The sequence below is a fragment of the Antedon bifida genome, chromosome 10 (assembly GCF_963402885.1).
Source record: "Antedon bifida chromosome 10, ecAntBifi1.1, whole genome shotgun sequence".
NCBI lineage: Eukaryota > Metazoa > Echinodermata > Crinoidea > Comatulida > Antedonidae > Antedon > Antedon bifida.
Window position 1 is genome coordinate 16,784,566 of NC_136235.1, and position 20,959 is coordinate 16,805,524.

Below are 20,959 nucleotides of genomic sequence, written 5' to 3' on the forward strand. Positions count from 1 at the left end.
AAAGAAAATCTCTATATAGTTTTTAGGGATTCTGTCCTATGGGAGAGTTGAAGACTATAATATCATGGAGGTATACCTCCATGATAATATACTGTAGTCTTCAACTAATAATATTATTAACACTGCTACTAATTTGGAACTGGTTTCACTGTCGACATTAAGCCTACTTATGCAAGTGGTGTTTGAAAACTAACTAAAGGCCTATACATAGGTAATTTACTACTATTGGGTTTTAACAGTTTATTTAATATAAAACAGAAGATTAAATGGTGCATCAATAAATTATAGTAGATCCCCTATTAAGGGGACACCTTCAAGGCCCAACAAAATGTCTCTGTAATAGGCGTTTCCCATGAATGTCCCAAAAGGTGATTCTACTGTAACTCGATCCATTCTCTCTCAGTAGAACATTTCTATTTAAAAACTACTTTTTTGGTGTTTATTAAACATTTTGGTATTATTTACAACCAATTAATACTAAAAGAAGTGAGTGGCTGAGCGGTTAAGACATTCATAATATCAGCAAGCGTTTCAGTCTCGCTTGTTCCATGGTTGTGGAGTCTTCTCGGATAAGGACTTATAAACCGTAGGTCCACTGTACACAAAATGCTTCTGTCCACCTAGAACTTATTACATTCAATGAGATGAGTAGGGGGTTAACCCAATGTACTAGTTCATACAGCCACTGTCACACACAGAGCCATAGCTGCAAAATCTTCAACTTGTTGAAGGCAGCAACTTTATAGACGAAGGACTTAGTTATTTGTTATGCGGAATTATGGACTTTAATTATTTACAGTGAAATACTGTATTTTAAGTGAAATCTCATTGGCAATCTGTGAATATGGCCACTGGTCTGATACATGGTAGAATCATGGTATGGTATTGTTCTAAAAATGTTTGCTGCCCTCTACAATATTAATAATTCTGGTACACGTAGTAATCGGGAAGTAGTGTACTTAGCTTAATTTCAATCAATATTGTTTTGAATAGTAGAAGTCCAGAATATACAAATAATGCTATAGTGTTCATAATTTTGCAAAGTAAATATAGGGTTTTTTAATTGGCTTATAGGCTTAATTAGTAATGTATTTTATAATTACAATTTTATTAACACTTTAGTATCTTAATACTATTAGTAGCATACTTTTATTTGAAAAGAAAAACAATCTCTCAATAATATTGAAATAAATAATTTCTAAATAATAAAAAAAAAAATATATTTTTATATTTTCTGAACTTAATGTGAACTTTATATTCTTGGAATCATTGAATGAAAAAAAAAAATACATTGAAATTGTGCATCCCACCCGTTCAAGTACTGTATGCAATAACTATTTTTATAATATCCCACTTTTCAGAATGTTAATTGTATATGCCCTGCTTTTGAATGACAAGGTGTCGGAATGTCTGCCAGCGCCTTTGTATTGTATTGAATAATTGTACTTTATTAAAGCAATCTTTTTATAACATAAAATATCATGGTAGATTATTGAAATGATTTTAATTCATCAATGAACAGGATATAGAACAACAGGTTCCGTGGCCCTCAATGTAATCCCACTCAACTGTTGCTATGGTTATCTTTGGAAATATCACTGATCACTCACTAAAAGTATTGTGGACGGAAACACATTTTGGGGTAATTTTCATTCCAGTTGGTTTGATATCGCCAAGGAGAATCAATACCTATATCTGATTTCGCCGTAGTGCACAGCTTGTAATACCTTCATACAGGATCACACACCACTATTGATGTAGAATTTGCATAAGAAAAGCAACACCGTTTCTGTAGAGAATTCTATAAAATATAATCATGACATTGCTAGAGTGTACCATTATTGAAGTAGGGGATCTAATTTAATTAGTGTTTGCAGTAGTATAAATTATCGTAATAAATATGCTTATGCATTGACATTCATATAAAGAAAATTAAATTAAAAAATAATTGTAAGGATCAGCATTATTAGTAAAATATGTAATTAAATAAACAAGCTGTATTGGTTATTTTATATTTGTTGCTTGTAACTTGATGACCTCTGTTTAAATGGAAGAGCCCAATTTTTGTTCAGGTCTAGTAATACAGCATACACTGTAGTACAGTATACACAAACTTTAAAGAATATGCACATTGAGCAGGGCATTATTATGGAGAAAACAAACACTGTTAGTTTGCACAACCTCAGTTCTAATGAGTCCATCTACTAGAAGTCTGGCAGTTCCTAATCAACTGGCAGCTAGCCTGCCCAGGTACCTATTATATTATTATTAGTCTGTTGTTAGACCGCATATTATCTTTTAGTATTTAGGTTAGTTGCACTTTAGTTGTCAGATAGCTGATAAAGTGGGAATCAATCTATAGAAGATAGATAGTAATATTGACATTATGAACTTGTACCACATCTATCTTCATCGTCTTAAGTTCTCCAATCAACAAATTGATTATTACCGAACTAGGAGGCATTTAAATATAGTGGCTGTGTGTGACAGAGTGGCTGTGTGAACTAGTACACTGGGGTAACACCCCCTACTCGTCTCAGAAGATGTACTATAGGTTCTTTAAAGTGCACACGATTACACATCGTCATCAAGTTGAGCAGGCGGCCAAAGAACATTCAATCTTGCCAAGAAAAAATAAAATTCCCCGTGGTGATAGTGAGTAAAAGCCTATACTGTATAAAGATCAGCATATATGACCAGGCCAGGCTCAACTTGGGGGCGGATCTACCGATCCTATCCTAATCCTGCAGATAACAATAGATGTAAAATAATAGTAAAATTCAACCTGATAATCTGGTTGGCAAGTATAAAAAAAAGTCTGTATACAATAACATAACAACATTTTTGTTTGATATAATCCAACTAAATATTATATAATACCCCGATTATGTTGAACGTGACTTTGAAATCATGCAAACATAAAGAAGAACCAGGATGATGATTTGTATCTAATAATAGTATAGCAAAAAACATAATGAATATAACATTCATCTATTAAAACCTTGTTTCCAGTAAATTAATAATTCATCTTTACAAGATTAGTTTTGATGTAATAAGACGATGTATACAATACCGTATAATCCCACTCGGTAATCTATGCTAAATTTGGACACAAGACTTTGGTAAATTTTATTTTTAATGCAATCCAATATAATCTCACCCTTATTCAATTCAACAAACATTTATTTGATCAAATGCGATAGAAATAATACAAAGCATAAAATTAGGACCAACCTAGAAATAAAACTTGTCTCAGTTGGTCTTTTTAACTAATTTTTCCTCTTGGTACTAAATACTTGTTGTTATACATTAGACTTCATATATTGTAGTGTGTGTTTCCTACCCTGTACAGTATGTAATCGTAACTATTGGGTCTTTGAGTAAAATTACTGTGCTACACCTAGAAAGAAATCAAATCGTCTTTTAATCGTAAGTTACATGATCTTTTTAGGCAGAACAGGTGCAAAAAGTTATGCTCATTCAAAAAACTAATTTACTGTGACTACTAATGATTCTGTTTCTTTTATACTTTGTTTATATTTTATAGAAGTCTGAGTTTTTTTTATATTTCAAATTCATTTGCTGATTTCGGCATTAAAAATGTTGTGATTCAGTGGAAATAGAACTGAAGGTGGATGGGTTTTATCTGAGAAGAACCTTTTGTATTTAAGTTTTAGTATTGTATTGCTTATATAATAATACCGTGAATAATGATATGTTCAATTGAAGTCATATTATAGCAGTGGTATCCTATTGTGGAAAATCACTCTGGGAGGTTGTTTACTTTTTCCCCCTTTTCACATAAAATGCCACACAGAGAGTGTAATTTCAGTACTTTTTTAAATGTACTTATTTATTAATAATAAATGAGGTTATCTTTGCATATATATTATATTTCTAATTAAGAAATATTAGATGAATGATTTTTGTATGTGATTTCCTACAGCTAGTGCAGTACTGTAGTTTCAAAGACCATGTTTGACCATAAAAATGTGATTTTATATAGCCTATGGCACTATGAACAGCCACGTAGCCACAGCAGTGTAGTTCAGGTTATATTCTGATAACTTTTTGACAGGACGTTAATTAATTAATAATACATTAATCTTCGTATCACTTGATGATTTCCCAACAAGAATATTTTTTAATATATCTAGGGAGATGCACGAGAGGAAGGTGGCGGGTGAAACACTACCCTGAGCCCTTGACAGCATGCCTTAACATCCCCACAAGGTGTTGCTTGATTCCTTTTGTGGGCATACAATATAGTGAATAATCACATGCAATATTTATTATATTTAATTTGAGTTTCGGGTGTATGCAGCAACTGACAAAGTATGACTCTTATATCTAGCCCATAAAAAAAACATATTTTGAAATTATATGAAATAAACATAATATTATTTTCAATTTCCGTTCCATCAATTTGACAATATAAATGATTGATTCTGGCAATGTCTGTGCTAATATAAACAGACAGACTGCTTGCCTCATTACTCATAGAAAAGCAATAATCATCATCTTTACTGTATTCTAGATACAATACTAGATACTGTATACAAAACAATATAAAGGCCTATTTTTATGTTTACTAAATAGTTCTTTTGATGTGTTTTTTGTAAAGCAGAATTCCATGCTGTCAGGAATGGCTAAATTTTCACATGGATGATTCCATTATTCTTAGCATTTCCCTCACCATATATAATACTGCATTCTGATTGGTTAAAAATCCTGAGGTGGTTGTGTGACCACCATAAGTGAATTTAATATTTCAATTCCAGTAATTCCTATTTCATATCATTTTCTAGGAGTAGTGATTAAAAATAGTAAATTTATTTTAAAAACACATACTGTTAAGAAAACCATAACTTAAAGCTGAGAAAAAGCAAGTACACATCTTTGTCTTTTTAGAAAAATTGAAGGAAATGTTCAATATATTTGATTGGAAATAAATATTTTTCAAATGCTAAATTGTTCAGTTTGCAGTCATAAATTCTTACATTTAATTTACTTTTTTAGTTTAGATAGAATTAAATAAAAAAATCACTAAAATATGAACCACTAGAAATGTATAAATAAAGTGTTTTTAAGTGAAATTGTTGAATATAATAATTGTTTGTGGAAGCCGATGAAAAATAGAAAATTTGCATTATTTTGATATGGAAAATTCCAACCATATGTTACAGTAAATAATTTATTATCATATAAAAAATAATAATTGTTAAACATTTAAACTCTAACCTATTTTTAGAATGGTCATGACAACAGTACAGTATTTAAATATGGATTTACACATTTATTGAAATCATAATAATCCTATGCGGGTGATTCCATTATTGTATGAGCCTTTCACACATCATATATAATACTGCACTTTGATTGGTTGAAAATTGTGAGATGATTGTGAGGTGGTTAGAGTTTACCAATGAATGAATTCAATATTAATTCACTAATTGATATTTCATTAGTATAATTTCCTATGATTTACTAATATACAGTGAGTATAGTTCGCAAAGGAATAATGTGAATTCATTGAGATACTTTTGATTTATGTTTTTTGTCTGGTTATTAGCCCAATGTTTTGCCCTAACTCTCTCAGTAAACTTTGAGAAAAAAATTGTTTTCTACAAATCACTATTAGCTTCAAGTTCATACCTCTGGTTAAATAATGCTATTTAATTGACATAAAAGTATTTGTGGAATAAAAAATCGAAAGGCAAATTACTGAAAAGATGATAATGCTGTGGGTTTGGAGTGGAATGGAGATACAAAATAAAATATGCAAAAACCTAAATCAAAATAAGGTAAACAGCCAGAAAAATTAGCAGAGCTTTCGGGCAACACTAGCCCTTCATCAGTGTAATAAAAAAAGTACATTTCCTTTAAAGTACCTAAAACTAAAATCAATTAGATCAAAAATTATATATTTAATCTTATTAATTAACTAGAGGTTACTAATTAACATTAATTAGACAAGGAAGAATTTTGACATAAAAAAGGGATGTTTGTTCTATTCTGCGCACTCGTGGCAATTTTTTAAACGCTTAAAATTGCCTGAAACGTACTCTAATTTCATCAAAAATAAATTTTGACAATTTTAAAACTTTTAAGCGCGTGTACGCATGCGTTATATGCGCTACGCACGTAATTATATTGCCATATGATGAAATATGACCTGAAATTTATGAGTACCAAATTTTGTTTAAAAGTGATTCATGCTTGTGAAGATATGATTACAAACGTGATTTCATTAAATCGCGCGTAGACCGCGTAATTTATGATTGCGCACCGTGAAAACATAACCACATCGATTCCTGGCCATAAGGAATATACTCTGAAAAATTGACTTAGCTAGATGAAACTGATGCCAAGATAATTCACGGACAAAATAGTGCTAAGGAAAGAATAAATAAATAAATAAATAAATAAATAAAGATCCTGACAGAATCAAGAGGTTATATGCATATCATGCATATAACCTAATAATGAAATGGGAATAATAAAATATATATATGAAAATTAAGTTATCTGCACTGCTCTTCAATTGATTATTTTTATAACATGTATCATGGTCACATTGCACAATTATTAACAAGAGGCATTCAGTTTTTTAATAATTTAGGGAATTGTTGAGTTTTTATATCTATTGGTGCTTATTCTAGGTAATGTAAATCTATTGGGGTTACGTAATCTAGATACTGTACATCTGCTCTTTCAGCAGGCAACATAAAATGTCTCTCTGACTTGAGGATTCCTTCTCCAAATTTTAATAATAATTTTTCTCTACATTCTGCAACATTCAGTGAAAAGGGGTGACTCAAATTTTGGTGGATTATTGCACTTGTATGTCAAGATGTTTTTTAATTAATAAGAAAACATTATTAAATTGTTCTGTTACATTTACTTCACCATGCTGAGCTAGATAGAATATTATATAGATTATCAGATTTATTTGGTCAAATAAAAATACAATGACATACAAAATATATATAAAAAAAATTAAGATAAATATGTAAAGTTGTAAAAAAGACACACTACTGTATAAAGCATAGAGACTATTTGTATTTTGCGCTAAAATTTAAAACCATTAACCATTACTGTGTACATAGACTACAAGGTGATTCAACAGTATTTAAACTGTTATTCAATGTAAAAGTTTAGTAACAAAAAACAAACATATATTGCAAATTTCTTTAGAAGTGTACTCCTAATGTTCTTTTTCATTACAAATTTTAACAAAAAACAAAACTGTAAGCAAATTGTTTGCTTCTAAAAACAAGTCCCTGGACAGAATTTTAATCAATTTTAATGGATGTGATTATCATTACATCTTATATTGCTGTTCTAGGTACGAATCGAAGTGAATTTTTGATAGAACTATTTTAAATTTATGGATTATTAGATATATCATATTCCTTAATTACAATGTAAACATACACATATGGTAGAATTGATTTGTTACTATAGCAACTAACGGGCTACTTTGAAGAAGGCAGCACACTGTGTTTACTATCAACTGAGTTTGTAATGGGATAACCATCATGTTTGTTATTAATTTAATAAAATTGATACATCAAAAATAGTTTATTATAATTATTCATTTTTCCAATTTTTTTTATAACAAGTGTACACAGTATGTAAAATCAAACAATCGGCTAAAATGTATAGACTCTGTTGTTTTGTATCTTTGAAGGCAACATTGTCATCCATTTATTTATTCATTCTTAATTAAGTTTTTTTGTTGTGTACCAATAAACACATTTTTTACAATACACATACTATAGAGTTAAATACTGTATACAAAAAATTAAAGATTTTAGAAAGTAAGTCGTGCATTTATTATAAACACTTGCACGGAAAAATAATCTTATGAATATTGGTTTACAAAGTAAATCTCTCCTGCAACTGTTGTAATGCTTGTAAGCATTTCTGTTTAGACAAACTACCTCATTTATATTCGCCGTGTGGGTGTCTTAAGCATTTGCTAATAGTTCGATCATAGTTTTTTTTTGTCCATCATATAATATTTGCTGAATTTATGTAACTTTTTAGAACTATACAATATATGCACTGTCACCGAACAATATGGAGCGTTTATTTACTGCGTATGCCTGTGATTCCAAGGTTTCCATCTGGACCTACTGTAGAATCGACAACATTGGGTCGGACGACTTGATAAAAAATGTTCAAATCAAATGTATGCGAATAGTACCTCGTCATAAGTCCTATGTCTTAGCTTGTTGCAACTTTATCTAAGTAATATCTGTTTTTATTAATACTTGTACAGTACAACCAACAATATTTAAAATATAAAGTATAATCATGTATAACAGAACATGCACAGTAAGATACATAAAATAGTGATTATTAAATTATGATCCCAACCCTCAATTTTTTTTTGCACTAAATTGGGACGAAACTTCGCGGCCTTCTGTTTGTCATATAGGATCAATAATTCTAGAAATGATAAACTACAGAATGTCAATATTTTCAAGAAATTGAGATTGACGAAAAAGCGTGAGATTTTAAGTGTGTGGCGTGAGAGATTGACTTTGAATCAGAAAGCGTGAGTCTCATGCCAGATATGTGTGACTTTGATTTGCATGATGTACATAGAATAAATAAGCATATTTTATTATTGAGTGATAGTACTCTGTAGATAATTAATTTAAGATACACAAATAAACTAAATAGGCAGTAAACCTAGATGAATTATTATATCATAAATAGGCATTAATAAGATGTTATAAAAGTACAGTAGTACCTAATTTTGAGAATAAATTGTGTTAAAAGTGTTTATCAATCTTAAGGTAATGAATGGAGAATAGATTGAAGATAAGATCTGTTAAAAGATGGAAGAGATGGCACAGAAAACGTAGTAAAACCAGTGCAAATTGCAGTGCATGCCCACAGCATCCTAACGTCTTCCAAAATGCAAACCAAACAGGGTAAGGAGCTGGGCTTTCAGAACTTAGGCTTCACATGTTTTTTTTGGGCCTAGATATTTTGAAGCTTTTATTTTGTATTTATGTGGTTGAAATTATTTTGGCAATTTGGTTTGTTTATTTATTGGGGACGGAAAATGGATATTGGAAAAAAGAAACATTTAAATTGCTATTATGAAAAACTGATGCTAAATTTAAATATTATGTTAGTATATTGTAATAATACTATTTGATTTTATGGTAAAATGTTTTTGGTTTAGTGTAGTGGTAGAAATAGACCTCTGATCTCCAGTCTTTTTGTCCCTCATTTTTCAAACTGTTGAAAGCAGAAAAGGCATGGATTGTGAATTTTGTTTTTCTTGCCACTGAACAGCCTAAAACCCTTGTGGTAATAATTCTGATAATCGAATGCATTTTTACTTTGGTAAATGTATACACTGTAATGTTTAATAGATATATTTTTGGCTTTGAGAAAATTTGTTGTATTTTATTTGGTATTATATGCTTTGGTATTTTATTCTTTTATTCTATTCTTTTCTATATACTCATCATTCCTTAGTGAAGAAAAATAATCATTAATCTCACCCAACGTTTCATGCTTTGAAATCATGCTTTTTCAATGTTATGTTCAGCTTGATGTAATTTGGTCCGTCATTAGTCATTTAAAAAACAATAGAAAGATACACCACCACCCATCACACCTACAGCACATCTTTAATCATTTTTAACAAATTGTAAATTTCTGTTATTCAAAATATCTGACGTGTTATGTGTGATTTAAGAGTAATGTCATATCAAACATAATCCTATTGAAATATAGATTATGATACACCTAACCAAATATTGTTTTGTGATAAACGAAAGATATAAGTTGAATAAACTGAAGTGATCATTAACATAGATTGCATTTGATACCAATTGATAAGAACAAAGGTCGACGGCCAATCAGTATAAAAGCGTCCATCGTTAGTTTGGACGTAGCTAGCACTGGACGTAGAAACTAGGAGATAATACCATTACATAATAATTTGACGAAGCCCCACTTGGAAGCTATATAAGAGAACCACAAAGTGTTAATTGTTTCCTTGGACTATGATATACTTGATGATATAATAATTGATTGTAATTCAAAAGGATAGTGATGAATAAGTTACCAACGATTGAATATGCTCTTTTTGGCAGGTATGTAGAACTGAAAACTGTTAATACAGGGATAATGTAGATTAGTTAGCATATGTTCTGTTTTGATTTTTTATAGGAAATGTTAGTATTATTTACTTACAGTAAAAGAGTTTTTTGGTAATATTAAGATTTTATCAGCAGTGAATCATCTCTAGTATGCCACCTTTGTTTACAACTGGTTGAATAAACTAATTTCTTTATTGTTTGCAGCGGTTTGTTTGCAGCGGTTCATGTGCAGCGTTAAACTTACAGCACTGTTTCTGTTGCATACACTAGTGCTGAATAAACCATTTATTTCAAAATAGATTAAAAAATACAATTTGCTATTGACTGCATTTCTGCTAATTTGTGCTTCGTCAAAATAATCAGTGGGTGGTTGTCAATGTTAGCAAAAACATAGACATTACTCAAAATTCAATACGCTCAGGCACCCTTAGTAATTATTATTATTATTATTATTAAACATTATTTCACATTTCTCCATATAGAGTACATATAGAAATATAAAAAGTTAGCAAAACATTCAAACTATATTTATAAAAATATCATAAAAAATAATGGGCAGCACGAAAAAACAAACTGAAACACTAGGTGCTCAAGTACTTCATCCATGTGTGGCATAAACTTTTGATCCTAACATACTAGATTGTACAACAACCTTTACGAGAGAATTGTTACTATTTGTAACTCTATTCATTCCTTAATTAAGGACCTGTTTTTCTATATTATTAAAGTATAATATATATTATACAGTATAACCCATCCTAAAAGTTTGTGTTGTTGTTGTAGTTGTATATTACAGTAGCTTACAGTGTTGTTGAAAAATGATGGATGGAGTGGGTTACAATTTTCAGTGTCTAGATTAAGTTTAAACAATAATAGTGCAATAGAACAGTCAAAGAATAGTAAGGGTTACTATAATTAGAAGTTTTACGATTTGTGACTGGATGATTTAAACCTTATACTGTACTTGTACAATTTATTTGCAATAATCAAAAGTCTAATATTACCTTATACTGTACTTACAGTATAGGAATAGATGATGGATCAGATAGCAAATATTCATGGTTAAATTTTAGCCATAATCAATCATCATATGTAAATGCGTTTTACTTAGCACCCTGGGACACAAAGTCTTAGATTATATAAATAATAACATAACATTAACAACCTTATATAACACTAAGGAAAGAACACCTATTTGCTCTGTGTTATCTAAATAACACATAAAATAATAACTCAAAAGTCATCCCCTTTTTAAATTTACTTTTTCTCTGGCGTGGGTTAATGTTTACTTTCCGGTTTCAAAGCTTGTAAATGTATACTCTTGGCAAATACATGATAACAATGAAAAGTAAAACTGATTGGCTAGGTTGAATTTTATTCTTGTTTGAGTAACCCAATAATGCATTACCACTAAAACATTAGATAATTTCATTTAAAAGCACTTAAAGAACACTTTATAGTATAATAAAATTGAACATTGACGTTATATAAAGATAGTAAAATAGAATAATGTGTGAAGTACCCCAGACATGATTAATGTTCCTATTTTATTACAACCATTAAATTGAGCTGAACCTTATACCTGATTCTTTTACAAACGTGTGAAAGCGTAAATATCAGAAAAAGTCTGTAGCCTTTACAGGCCTCAGCAACACATCTATCTGCGCATGTCCATCTTTCCAATGAGTTTTTTATACGGCCATTTCAAGTTCAAGTTCAAAAAACATTTATTTATTCAATAATTGCATATTATTGTACAGTATAACATAGGTGTGTATTTACAAGAACATGGTACATACACACACCATAAAAATCTAGCATGTGAAAGCCATTTACAATTTTTCAGGGGTATGCTGTATTCATGTAACAATTTGTAACATCTTAATTGTTACATTTACTGTATACCTGTACATGTGGATCGGGTATGTAAGTGTGCCTACTCTGTGCAACCAGATAACAGTGAGATTACAATCTTACTCTTCTCTGATGCTTTTACTGTCCTTCGATGGGCTTCTGTTTTGATGGAGGTGGAGGAAGAGGAGGAGAGAAAAGAGGAAGGGTGCAGAAAGGGAGTAAAGAAGGAGGGTGGAGAAAGGGAGAAAAGTAGGAAAGGAGTAAAGAAGGAGGGTAGAGAAAGGAAGAAAAGAAGGAGGGGAGAAAATAAGGAGGGTGGAGAAAGGGAGAAAAGTAGGAGGGGAGTAAAGAAGGAGGGTGGAGAAAGGAAGAAAAGAAGGATGGAGAAAGGGAGTGTAGAAGGAGAGGAGAAAATAAGGAGGGTGGAGAAAGGGAGAAAAGAAGTAAAGGAGTAAAGAAGGAGGATGGAGAAAGGGAGTAATGAAGGCAGGTGGAGAAAGGGAGAAAAGAAGGAGGGTGGAGAAAGGGAGAAAAGAAGGAGGGGAGAAAATAAGGAGGGTGGAGAATGGGAGAAAAGAAGTAAAGGAGTAAAGAAGGAGGATAGAGAAAAGAGTAAAAAGGAGGGTGGAGAAAGGAGTAAAGGGGAGGATGGAGAAAGTGAGAAAAGTAGGAGTGGAGAAAGGGAGTGGAGAAAGGTAGTGGAAGAATATGTTAATAATGAATTTTTGTAATTAGTGTTTAATTTCCTGAGTTAATCATGCTTTATTGTATTTGTATTAAAAATAATATGTTTGTTTATACAATATATTGATTGCTTTTAAATTAATTTCCTGTCAAGTAATAATTTTACAGCTTATTCACCTGTACAGTATTGTTTATTGTCAAATGTACAGTACAGTATTAACACTATCTGTTATAATAGACTGGAAATGTATTAATAATTAATGATAATATATAGCATGGGTGTCCATTTTTGGTTGTACTTTAGTTAATAAACATTTATCACCTATATTATAATTAGCACTAATATATGCCACCAGATCACAGTGAGATTACAATCTTACTTTCCCATCTATCCTAAACTGCATGAACAAAACTTTTATTTCCCTTTATCCTAAGCCTAGAATGTAAAGTTTGTGCGAAAAATGTGTTTTTTAGGCCAATTTTTGGGAACGGCCAAATGCCATGTGTAACTTTTTTTCATGTTGGTTTGATTGGTTGGTGATTGTTTAAAGTTTATTTATAGATTAATACAAGTTTGTATATTTTTTTTGTGGTGACAAACAAGCCATATTAGTATACATGGCATAGATTAAGAGTGTCTCTCCATTTCTTGTGTCGATTTTTTTGTTAACAATATTAACTGACTATTATGATGCAGCATGCTGTGCATAAATGTTGAATTACTATGAAATATACAAAACATTGAACAATTTCATAAAAACATGCGTCTCTCCAGAATAACTAGAATCCATTCCTTTTAGTCCATGATTGCAATATTCCTTTTTTTTCAAAATTATTTTTTGTACAGTATACAATTGTATATTTGACATTTTGCACTCTCTGTGGTCTTGCCCGTTTTCAAATTACAATTATATTATAATATTATTATTATCTCTAAAAAATAAAAAACGATAAATCATCTTCCAGTTTCGTCCTTTTTGCCCAACTATTCAATTTTATTTTGGCATAATTACAAGTTTGTGAGTAATGCAAAATGAATAGATTCTTTCAATATAATGCTTTAAAAAAAGTGACTGGGAAAAATTGTTCCTGTTTTATTAAACAAAAAAATGTATATTTTTATGCTCACTCTTAAACCATTGGAATGTGTTTTTTATTTGATTTTACTCAAACAAATAGTATATGGTTTGTTCCAGATTATCCAGAGAATAAAGGATATTGGAAGTATTACTGTATATTATTGTTAAACTTCAGATTTAGAATAAAGGGATTTAGTTGACTTGAAAATTAACATAATAATATTCATTTATTTATTTTTATTTATTTTATTCAATTTTCAGGCACAAAAATACATGACAACAAGACAGCGGTGCAGCACCCTGAGGATTGCCATGAGTGCAAAGCACTATCGAGATGGCTCTCCATATACTGCACTTGAACATATAAGTAAACCATAAAAAGACAAAGATATAAAAATTTAAAATTGCGAGGCATCAAGTTGAACAATCATTAAAATTGAATCTAAAAAATATATATATATAAATATTATGTACAGATAAAAATGATTGTTTAAAGATAAAAAAAAAATAAAAAGTTTAAAGTTGCCTGACATAAGACCGGAGAGCTGTCACAAATGTGTTAAAACTAAATAAAGAATGTTCTCTAATATAATTAGGAATCTCTTGCCATACACGGGGAAAATTAGTGTACAATGAATATTTAAAAGAATTGGTTCTGGCATATTTGTGTTTAAAAATAACTGATTCGGAATACCTTGGATTAAAATCAACAAAATCGTGAATATTAAGATCAATTCGACCATACATACATTTCATAATAAAAAGTATACTGAGAAAACACACTCTCTGGTCCATAGATGGCAAATTTAAATGTTCGAGCCGTTGCTCGTAATCGCCCTTAGCACACAATTTTGTGATCCTTCGAAGAGGTTTATTTATGCTAGTAATATGTTGTTTTTGATGAGGCACCCAAACAGGGGCAGCATACTCAAGTATGGGCCTACATAAACCGTTAAAAAGCCTCATCAAAATTACAGGGTCGTTAAATATCACAAAACGCTTTATGAATCCGACAATTTGGAGAGATTTTGTGGTAATTGCGGACACATGCGTTGACCAAGAGAGATTGCTTTCAAAGTGAATACCAAGATATTTGTAGGAGGTAACTGCTTGAAGGTCATTAGTGTGAATATGATAACGAGCATGAATGGGATTACGTTTGCGAGTAATATGGAGAACTTTGCATTTTTTAGCATTAAGTCTCATCATGTTATTTTGACACCATTCATCGATGTTATCTAGATCTTTTTGAAGTAATATCGCATCATATTCACATCTAATTGGCCTGAACACCACCGTATCGTCGGCATATTGTCTAATTTGAGAGGTGATCGACATAGGGAGGTCAAAAACGAACGAGTTGAAAAGTAATGGGCCAAGTACCGACCCTTGAGGTACACCTGAAACAACTTGTGTACGGTCAGATATCAGTCCATTAAGGACAATCTGTTGGCAACGATCAGTAAGAAATGAGCCCATCCATTTCAAAATTGGACCACATAGACCAAAATTGTGGAGCTTACGTAATAGTTTAGGGTGACTCACACGGTCAAATTCTTTTTCCCAATCAAGGAATATAGCATCGACGACTGGTGGGTTCGTACCATCTAATATTTTGGACCATTCGTGGTATATGGATGAAGCTTGTGTAACACAAGATCTTCCAGGATAGAACCCGTGCTGTACAGGACTAACAAACGCATTACATTGAAGATGAAATAAAAAATGATCAGCCACAATACGTTCTAGAACTTTGCCAACAACTGAACAAAGTGATATTGGTCTATAATTACTTATATCATTCGTAATTCTTACAGTATATAGCGCTTATTGTTCAATGCTTCCAATCGCTTCGCATTATTACCTCAGTCATTTCTTTTAATCAATCATTAATCATTTAAACATACTCCAATAATGCAGCTAGTAATCAGTGCAAAATTGTGGCTTGATCTAACCAGGTACCCATTTATACACCTGGGTGGAGAGAGGCACGGTAAGTAAAGTGTCTTGCCTAAAGATACAAGCAATGCCGCGAGAGTTGGATTCGATCAGTAATTCAACATCCAACACACTGCACCATGTGCCCTCACAGCAACAAGCAACTTTGTGTTGTGTGTTAAAAAAGTATTACATAATCAATGTTTTCAATAATTGACAAAATTGTTGCCTTATATTTAATCATTTTTTGTCACAATTATTTTAGTAATTTTTAATTTTCAGTTGTTATTGTTACAGTAAATCTATCGTCGCACTTATAACAAGCTCATTCCAGTCACTGACGCCCACAGCATTCATTTTTTTCAGTAATTTGTCTTTTTGATTTATACTATATTATGATTAATATTTATATTTTATTGTTGTATTTTTGATAGGGTAACTGGTGCTTTCAGACAAGACCTTCCTGAGTCTACTGGCAATATTCAAGGAACAACAAATGAACAGTAAGTAGAATACTTGTATTTGATATTTTAATACAAACAGGATACCACTTGAATTTAAAGAGAGATTCAAAATATTATGGTATGCCAAACTCTCATCGAAAAGTTTCACAAATTCAAACTTATCGTCATTTTATGGCCTTTAATCAATCTCTTTATTCATCTCATCAAAAGCAATACACATAACTAAAAGGAGTAAAACAAATTTAAAGAAGATGAAAGGGACCTCCAGGAAACCCAAGGGGCTTGTGATAGGAGGCCCACAAGTTACAACTAAGTTACATTAAATAAATAAATAATTAAAAAGCCTGTATAGACGAATAGACCATGACAGGATCAACATGGGACGCGCATTTTATGATAATATAATAAAAGTTAATACTACTTAGTTATATGAAATCTAAATAAAGGCCTACTTATGAAAAAATCAATTGGTTTCCAGAATAGACAGTCCTTGAAAAAAGAAATAATTGGTTCATTCATTTCGTCGTCTGGTAATTATATCATGGAGCTATAAAATTAATTTATAGCTCCATTATATTTTATATTCTCGGAATTAATAAATAGAATATTTGTTTTCAGCAAACTCTATGGTACACTGCAGAAAATTGGATATTTATGAGGTGTACAAAATCATTTGGGTATCCATACAGTATATAGAACCCCTAACTATTAAAGGGACACCTTCGAAAGCCAATAAAGTGTCCATAAGGGTTGGCTGTAGTGTAGAAAAATGTCCTTGTTGGTTCATGTGAAGTGTCCCCTTAATAGAAGTGTTCCTTAAATAGGATAGTCCCAAACATATGGGTTCTATTTTAATGGTATGTAGACAATTTGTCTCATTTCCAAGAGAGTGTGGATTCGAATCTCTTCTCTGGAGTTAGTGTTTTCACATTTGGTTGTTCAAAGTTCATTAAAAATTGTGTCATTCTATAAACAGTTTTGTTGATTATCAGCTTTATTAATTATTCTGTATTTATAGGCCTACTGTCTATTTATACTGTCTATTTATACTGTCTATTTATACTTTCTATTTACAGTATATTGTCAATTTATTTACAAAATAATAAACATGACCAATGTATGACATACTGTATGTACTGAGTAACTTTAAGCTTACATTTTTGTTCACGTGAAATTTTGGTCGTCGTAAGTTTTTGATTGTTGTATTCGTGTTCTATTTACATTACATTAGTTAAAGTCTATTTTCTTTTTTTCACGAACACACTAATTGCTTTTGAGTGTCACCCGGCCGATATAAAGGTGTAAATTCAAATAAATAAACATTAGGCTCTATAAGGCTTTATTTACGTTTTATTAGTTTTGTTTTTTGTGAACTTTTCTATTATCGTCTTCTGCATGTAACCTATATACTAGATAATATTTGTTTATTTTGTGAATTGTTGACGAGGAAAATAATCTTTTGGAATAGTTCTAGTACTCTAGTACAGTATTAGTTTGATAATGATAATGGTGGATTATTTAGTATTATTATTTCTATGTCAATGAGGATTTGATAAATTAAGGTCATTTAATTGAAATTTGGATTCCACTTGTAAACGACTATAATTTGACTATTGAGATCGGACAAATCACTTGACTTACAACAGGAATCTAGTACGCATACACTATTGCTGTTCTCACGTTGTTATAGAATACTGATAGTATCTGAAATCTACCGTATGTATTTGGATCTGGTAGACATTATTTTCCAGAGTTAAAGGTAGTTTTATGCACTGTATAGGTGTATTTGTATACTAGGCTCGAGAGGCTAGACCCCACCCCAGAACGGCAAGCAAAAAGAGTGGTGGTGCTGGTATTGTAAGCAAGAAAGCTAAAAGGTAAAGCCGTGAGTCACGCCAAGAGTAGGCCTGCGTATTGTAGGGAAAATTGGAAAGTGCCGTCATTATCCATGTTTACTTCTGAAGGTTGATGTTCTGAGATTAAATTGCAAACAATTTTATATGGAATAGATGAGTAGTAAACAAATGTCAGGCTTGAGATACTGCAATTAATTATAACACAATCGGTGTATCTGACTCGTCACTGCTCATAAACAGCGAAGAATTTAGGAGCTAGATCAAATACAGTAAACCAATGTTTTAGTATGAGGTCATCACCAGGATTTTGTTTTATTCAAAGTACAATTATTATATACAACTAGAATTTAATTCGTCACTTTGACGAATTATAGGTGATCATTTTTATCATTTTACTGAAATTAATTTTTTTTTAAACATGCACGTACGTTAACATACGATCGGAAAATGTTGATGTATGCCATCCTATTATATGCTTATAGTGCTGAGTTGTGCCTATATGCCATATACAATATGTACAGTATATACTGTATATCTATATACAGTGTAGCATAGGTGAAATTACGGGACACATGTTCTAATTTTTTGGCATGATGACGTTATCAAACTAAACTTTAAGATAACAATTTCGAAAGATAATTAATTGAGCAAAAAAATATAAGATTTGGAAAAAAATTTGGCACGTAGAAGCGCTGTGCGCGCTCTTTGAATTGTGTATAACTTTGACGAAAAATATGAAAAAACTACTTTTTCACTTCAACTGGCCATATGTTAACGTCACAACATCCGATAGGCTTAATTTTTATATGAATTAATATCTACATTTTATCAGCTTTCATAATAAATTATAATCATCAAGGTAACCTTCAATTCTGAAGAGCTGTAAGATATTCAAATTTACTGCGAAGGTGAAATTACACGGCCTACGTTATTTAAGTTTTTACGCGTGATGACGTCATTAAAATGAAGGTAGTGTCAACTCATGATAAAGATAATTAATTAAGCAAGCACATACTGAAAGTTGTGTGAAATTCGAGCACACATAACCAAGATGCGCTCTGTTGAATGTGATAATCTACACAAAAAGATAACAAATCCTAATTTTTAAATTCAAGTGGCCATTTGATGACGTCAAAACATTTTGTACGTAAAATGTGTACATGAATTCATATCTACAACTCAATGGCTTCCAGAATAAGTTAAAAAAATCGGGGGTCATCTTGCATTCTGAAGAATTATTTTCATTTTAAAAAAGACTTATTTTTTACCATTTTCAGAACTTTTGTAAAATAAATGTGCGCATTTTGTCATTTTTAACGTGCTCGTATAGCGTTATTTTAAGTCGGAACTGACTCAAATTTGGTGAATGTACTAAGGATGGTGAGTAGAATGAGATTTGTAAAAAAAATTCATATTTTTTACGCTTTTTAAGTATCGCGCGCGCAAAAACGCATTTTTGCGCAGTAATTTTTTGAAACACGCAAATGGCCTAATTCATGCTCTAAATTGATCAAAACTTAATTTTGAGCGTTTTAAATTTTTAACGCGCGATATCACGCGCATGAACCTACGTGCGCGTGCGTTTTTATTTGCTAATATTTTTACCCTTGATCTGAAGTTTACGTGTAGTGAATTTCATTAATATGTGATAATGAATTATGGAGATATGATTGATAATGTGATTTCGCAAAATGGCGTATAAATGTCGTCACGGATGAGTGATCACGCTGGAAAGCTTATTAGGATTAAGTTGTATTATTTGAAAGATATTCTGAAATTTTTGTAATCATTGACATTAAACTTTTTGAGATAATTGTTACACAAAATAGTGTACAGAAACAATAAAAAGAAAAAAAATAATAAAAAAAAAAAAAATAATAAAAATAATAATAAAGATTTTATACAATAACAATAGGTGATCATTTTATTCTAAATGATCACCTAATTAGTATAAAAAGGAACTGGATATAAAATCTGTATGATAATTGGCATGATAGTAAACCAAGTTGCAAACAAATAATAACTTACTTACTGTTTCATTTTTAAACTATAGGCCTAACCGGCAGGTACTGTTACTAAGTTAGTGTAGCCATTTTTTTTCACTGAACTTTTTTTACATTATTTTTTTTAGCATCATCACAATGCAAATAACATATGTTATGCATGTTTCTTTAGTGATCAATATTATGTTAATGTACTACTTATTATCAACAAAATATTAGAACAACGCGCTTTTCCTTTTCAGCTGCTGTTCTTTCCAAACTCAAACAATAAAAGCTGAATCTCTCACGAACAACTCCTCAAATCCCAACTTTTTAATTTGTACTTGTACTGATTGTTCAGCGCTTAGAGGTGCCCTGCATTTTGCGCTATATTAAATTGAAGATTAATTTCATTTTGTTATTTTTCCAGGGATAATAACACTGGTGCAGTGAGAGAACAGTTTCAGTATGCTGACCCACATGAATCAGCTGGTGCAGATCACATGTTGATGTCAAATACGCAAGGATATCTTAAAGGAAGAAAACCGCCAGATGCAAGGTATATATACATATTATATATTTACAGTAGAACCTCTATTAGGAGACACCTTTTGTACCCAGTAGAGGGATATCTCTTGAATGAAGATTGACAGAAGTATTAAAGTATATTATTCTTTCACCTTGTCCGTTTGCCGGGAACATTTCCTACCACACCTTAATAGAGGTGTCCAAAAGGAGGGTTCTAATGCTCTGGAGAACCTTTGAGTGTCATCATCATCCATCATCATCCATCATCAATATCATCATCATTAGTATCATCATCAGAAACATCATCATCATCATCATTATCATCCTCATCATCATCATTATTATCATCATTAGTATTATCATCATTATCATTTATTATCATCATCAGCAACATCATCATCATTATCATCATCATCATTATCATCATCATTATTATCATCA

The 20,959-nt window shown here is 31.1% G+C and overlaps 1 protein-coding gene across 5 annotated transcripts in view; it reads left to right on the top strand.

Annotated features, from left to right (window-relative positions):
* The window catches only part of LOC144854689 (uncharacterized), a 58,119-nt gene that overhangs the window by 13,479 nt on the left and 23,681 nt on the right, over positions 1-20,959 (top strand). For 3 of the 5 annotated variants that reach the window (XM_078712629.1, XM_078712630.1, XM_078712633.1), the window contains 2 exons: positions 16,123-16,191; positions 20,421-20,549. In XM_078712629.1, the coding sequence (XP_078568755.1) occupies positions 16,123-16,191; positions 20,421-20,549 (198 nt within the window). Of the gene's footprint in view, positions 1-2,121; positions 2,251-8,810; positions 8,949-16,122; positions 16,192-20,420; positions 20,550-20,959 lie in introns of those variants that run through there. The other 2 variants (XM_078712631.1, XM_078712632.1) reach the window with 2 other exon arrangements.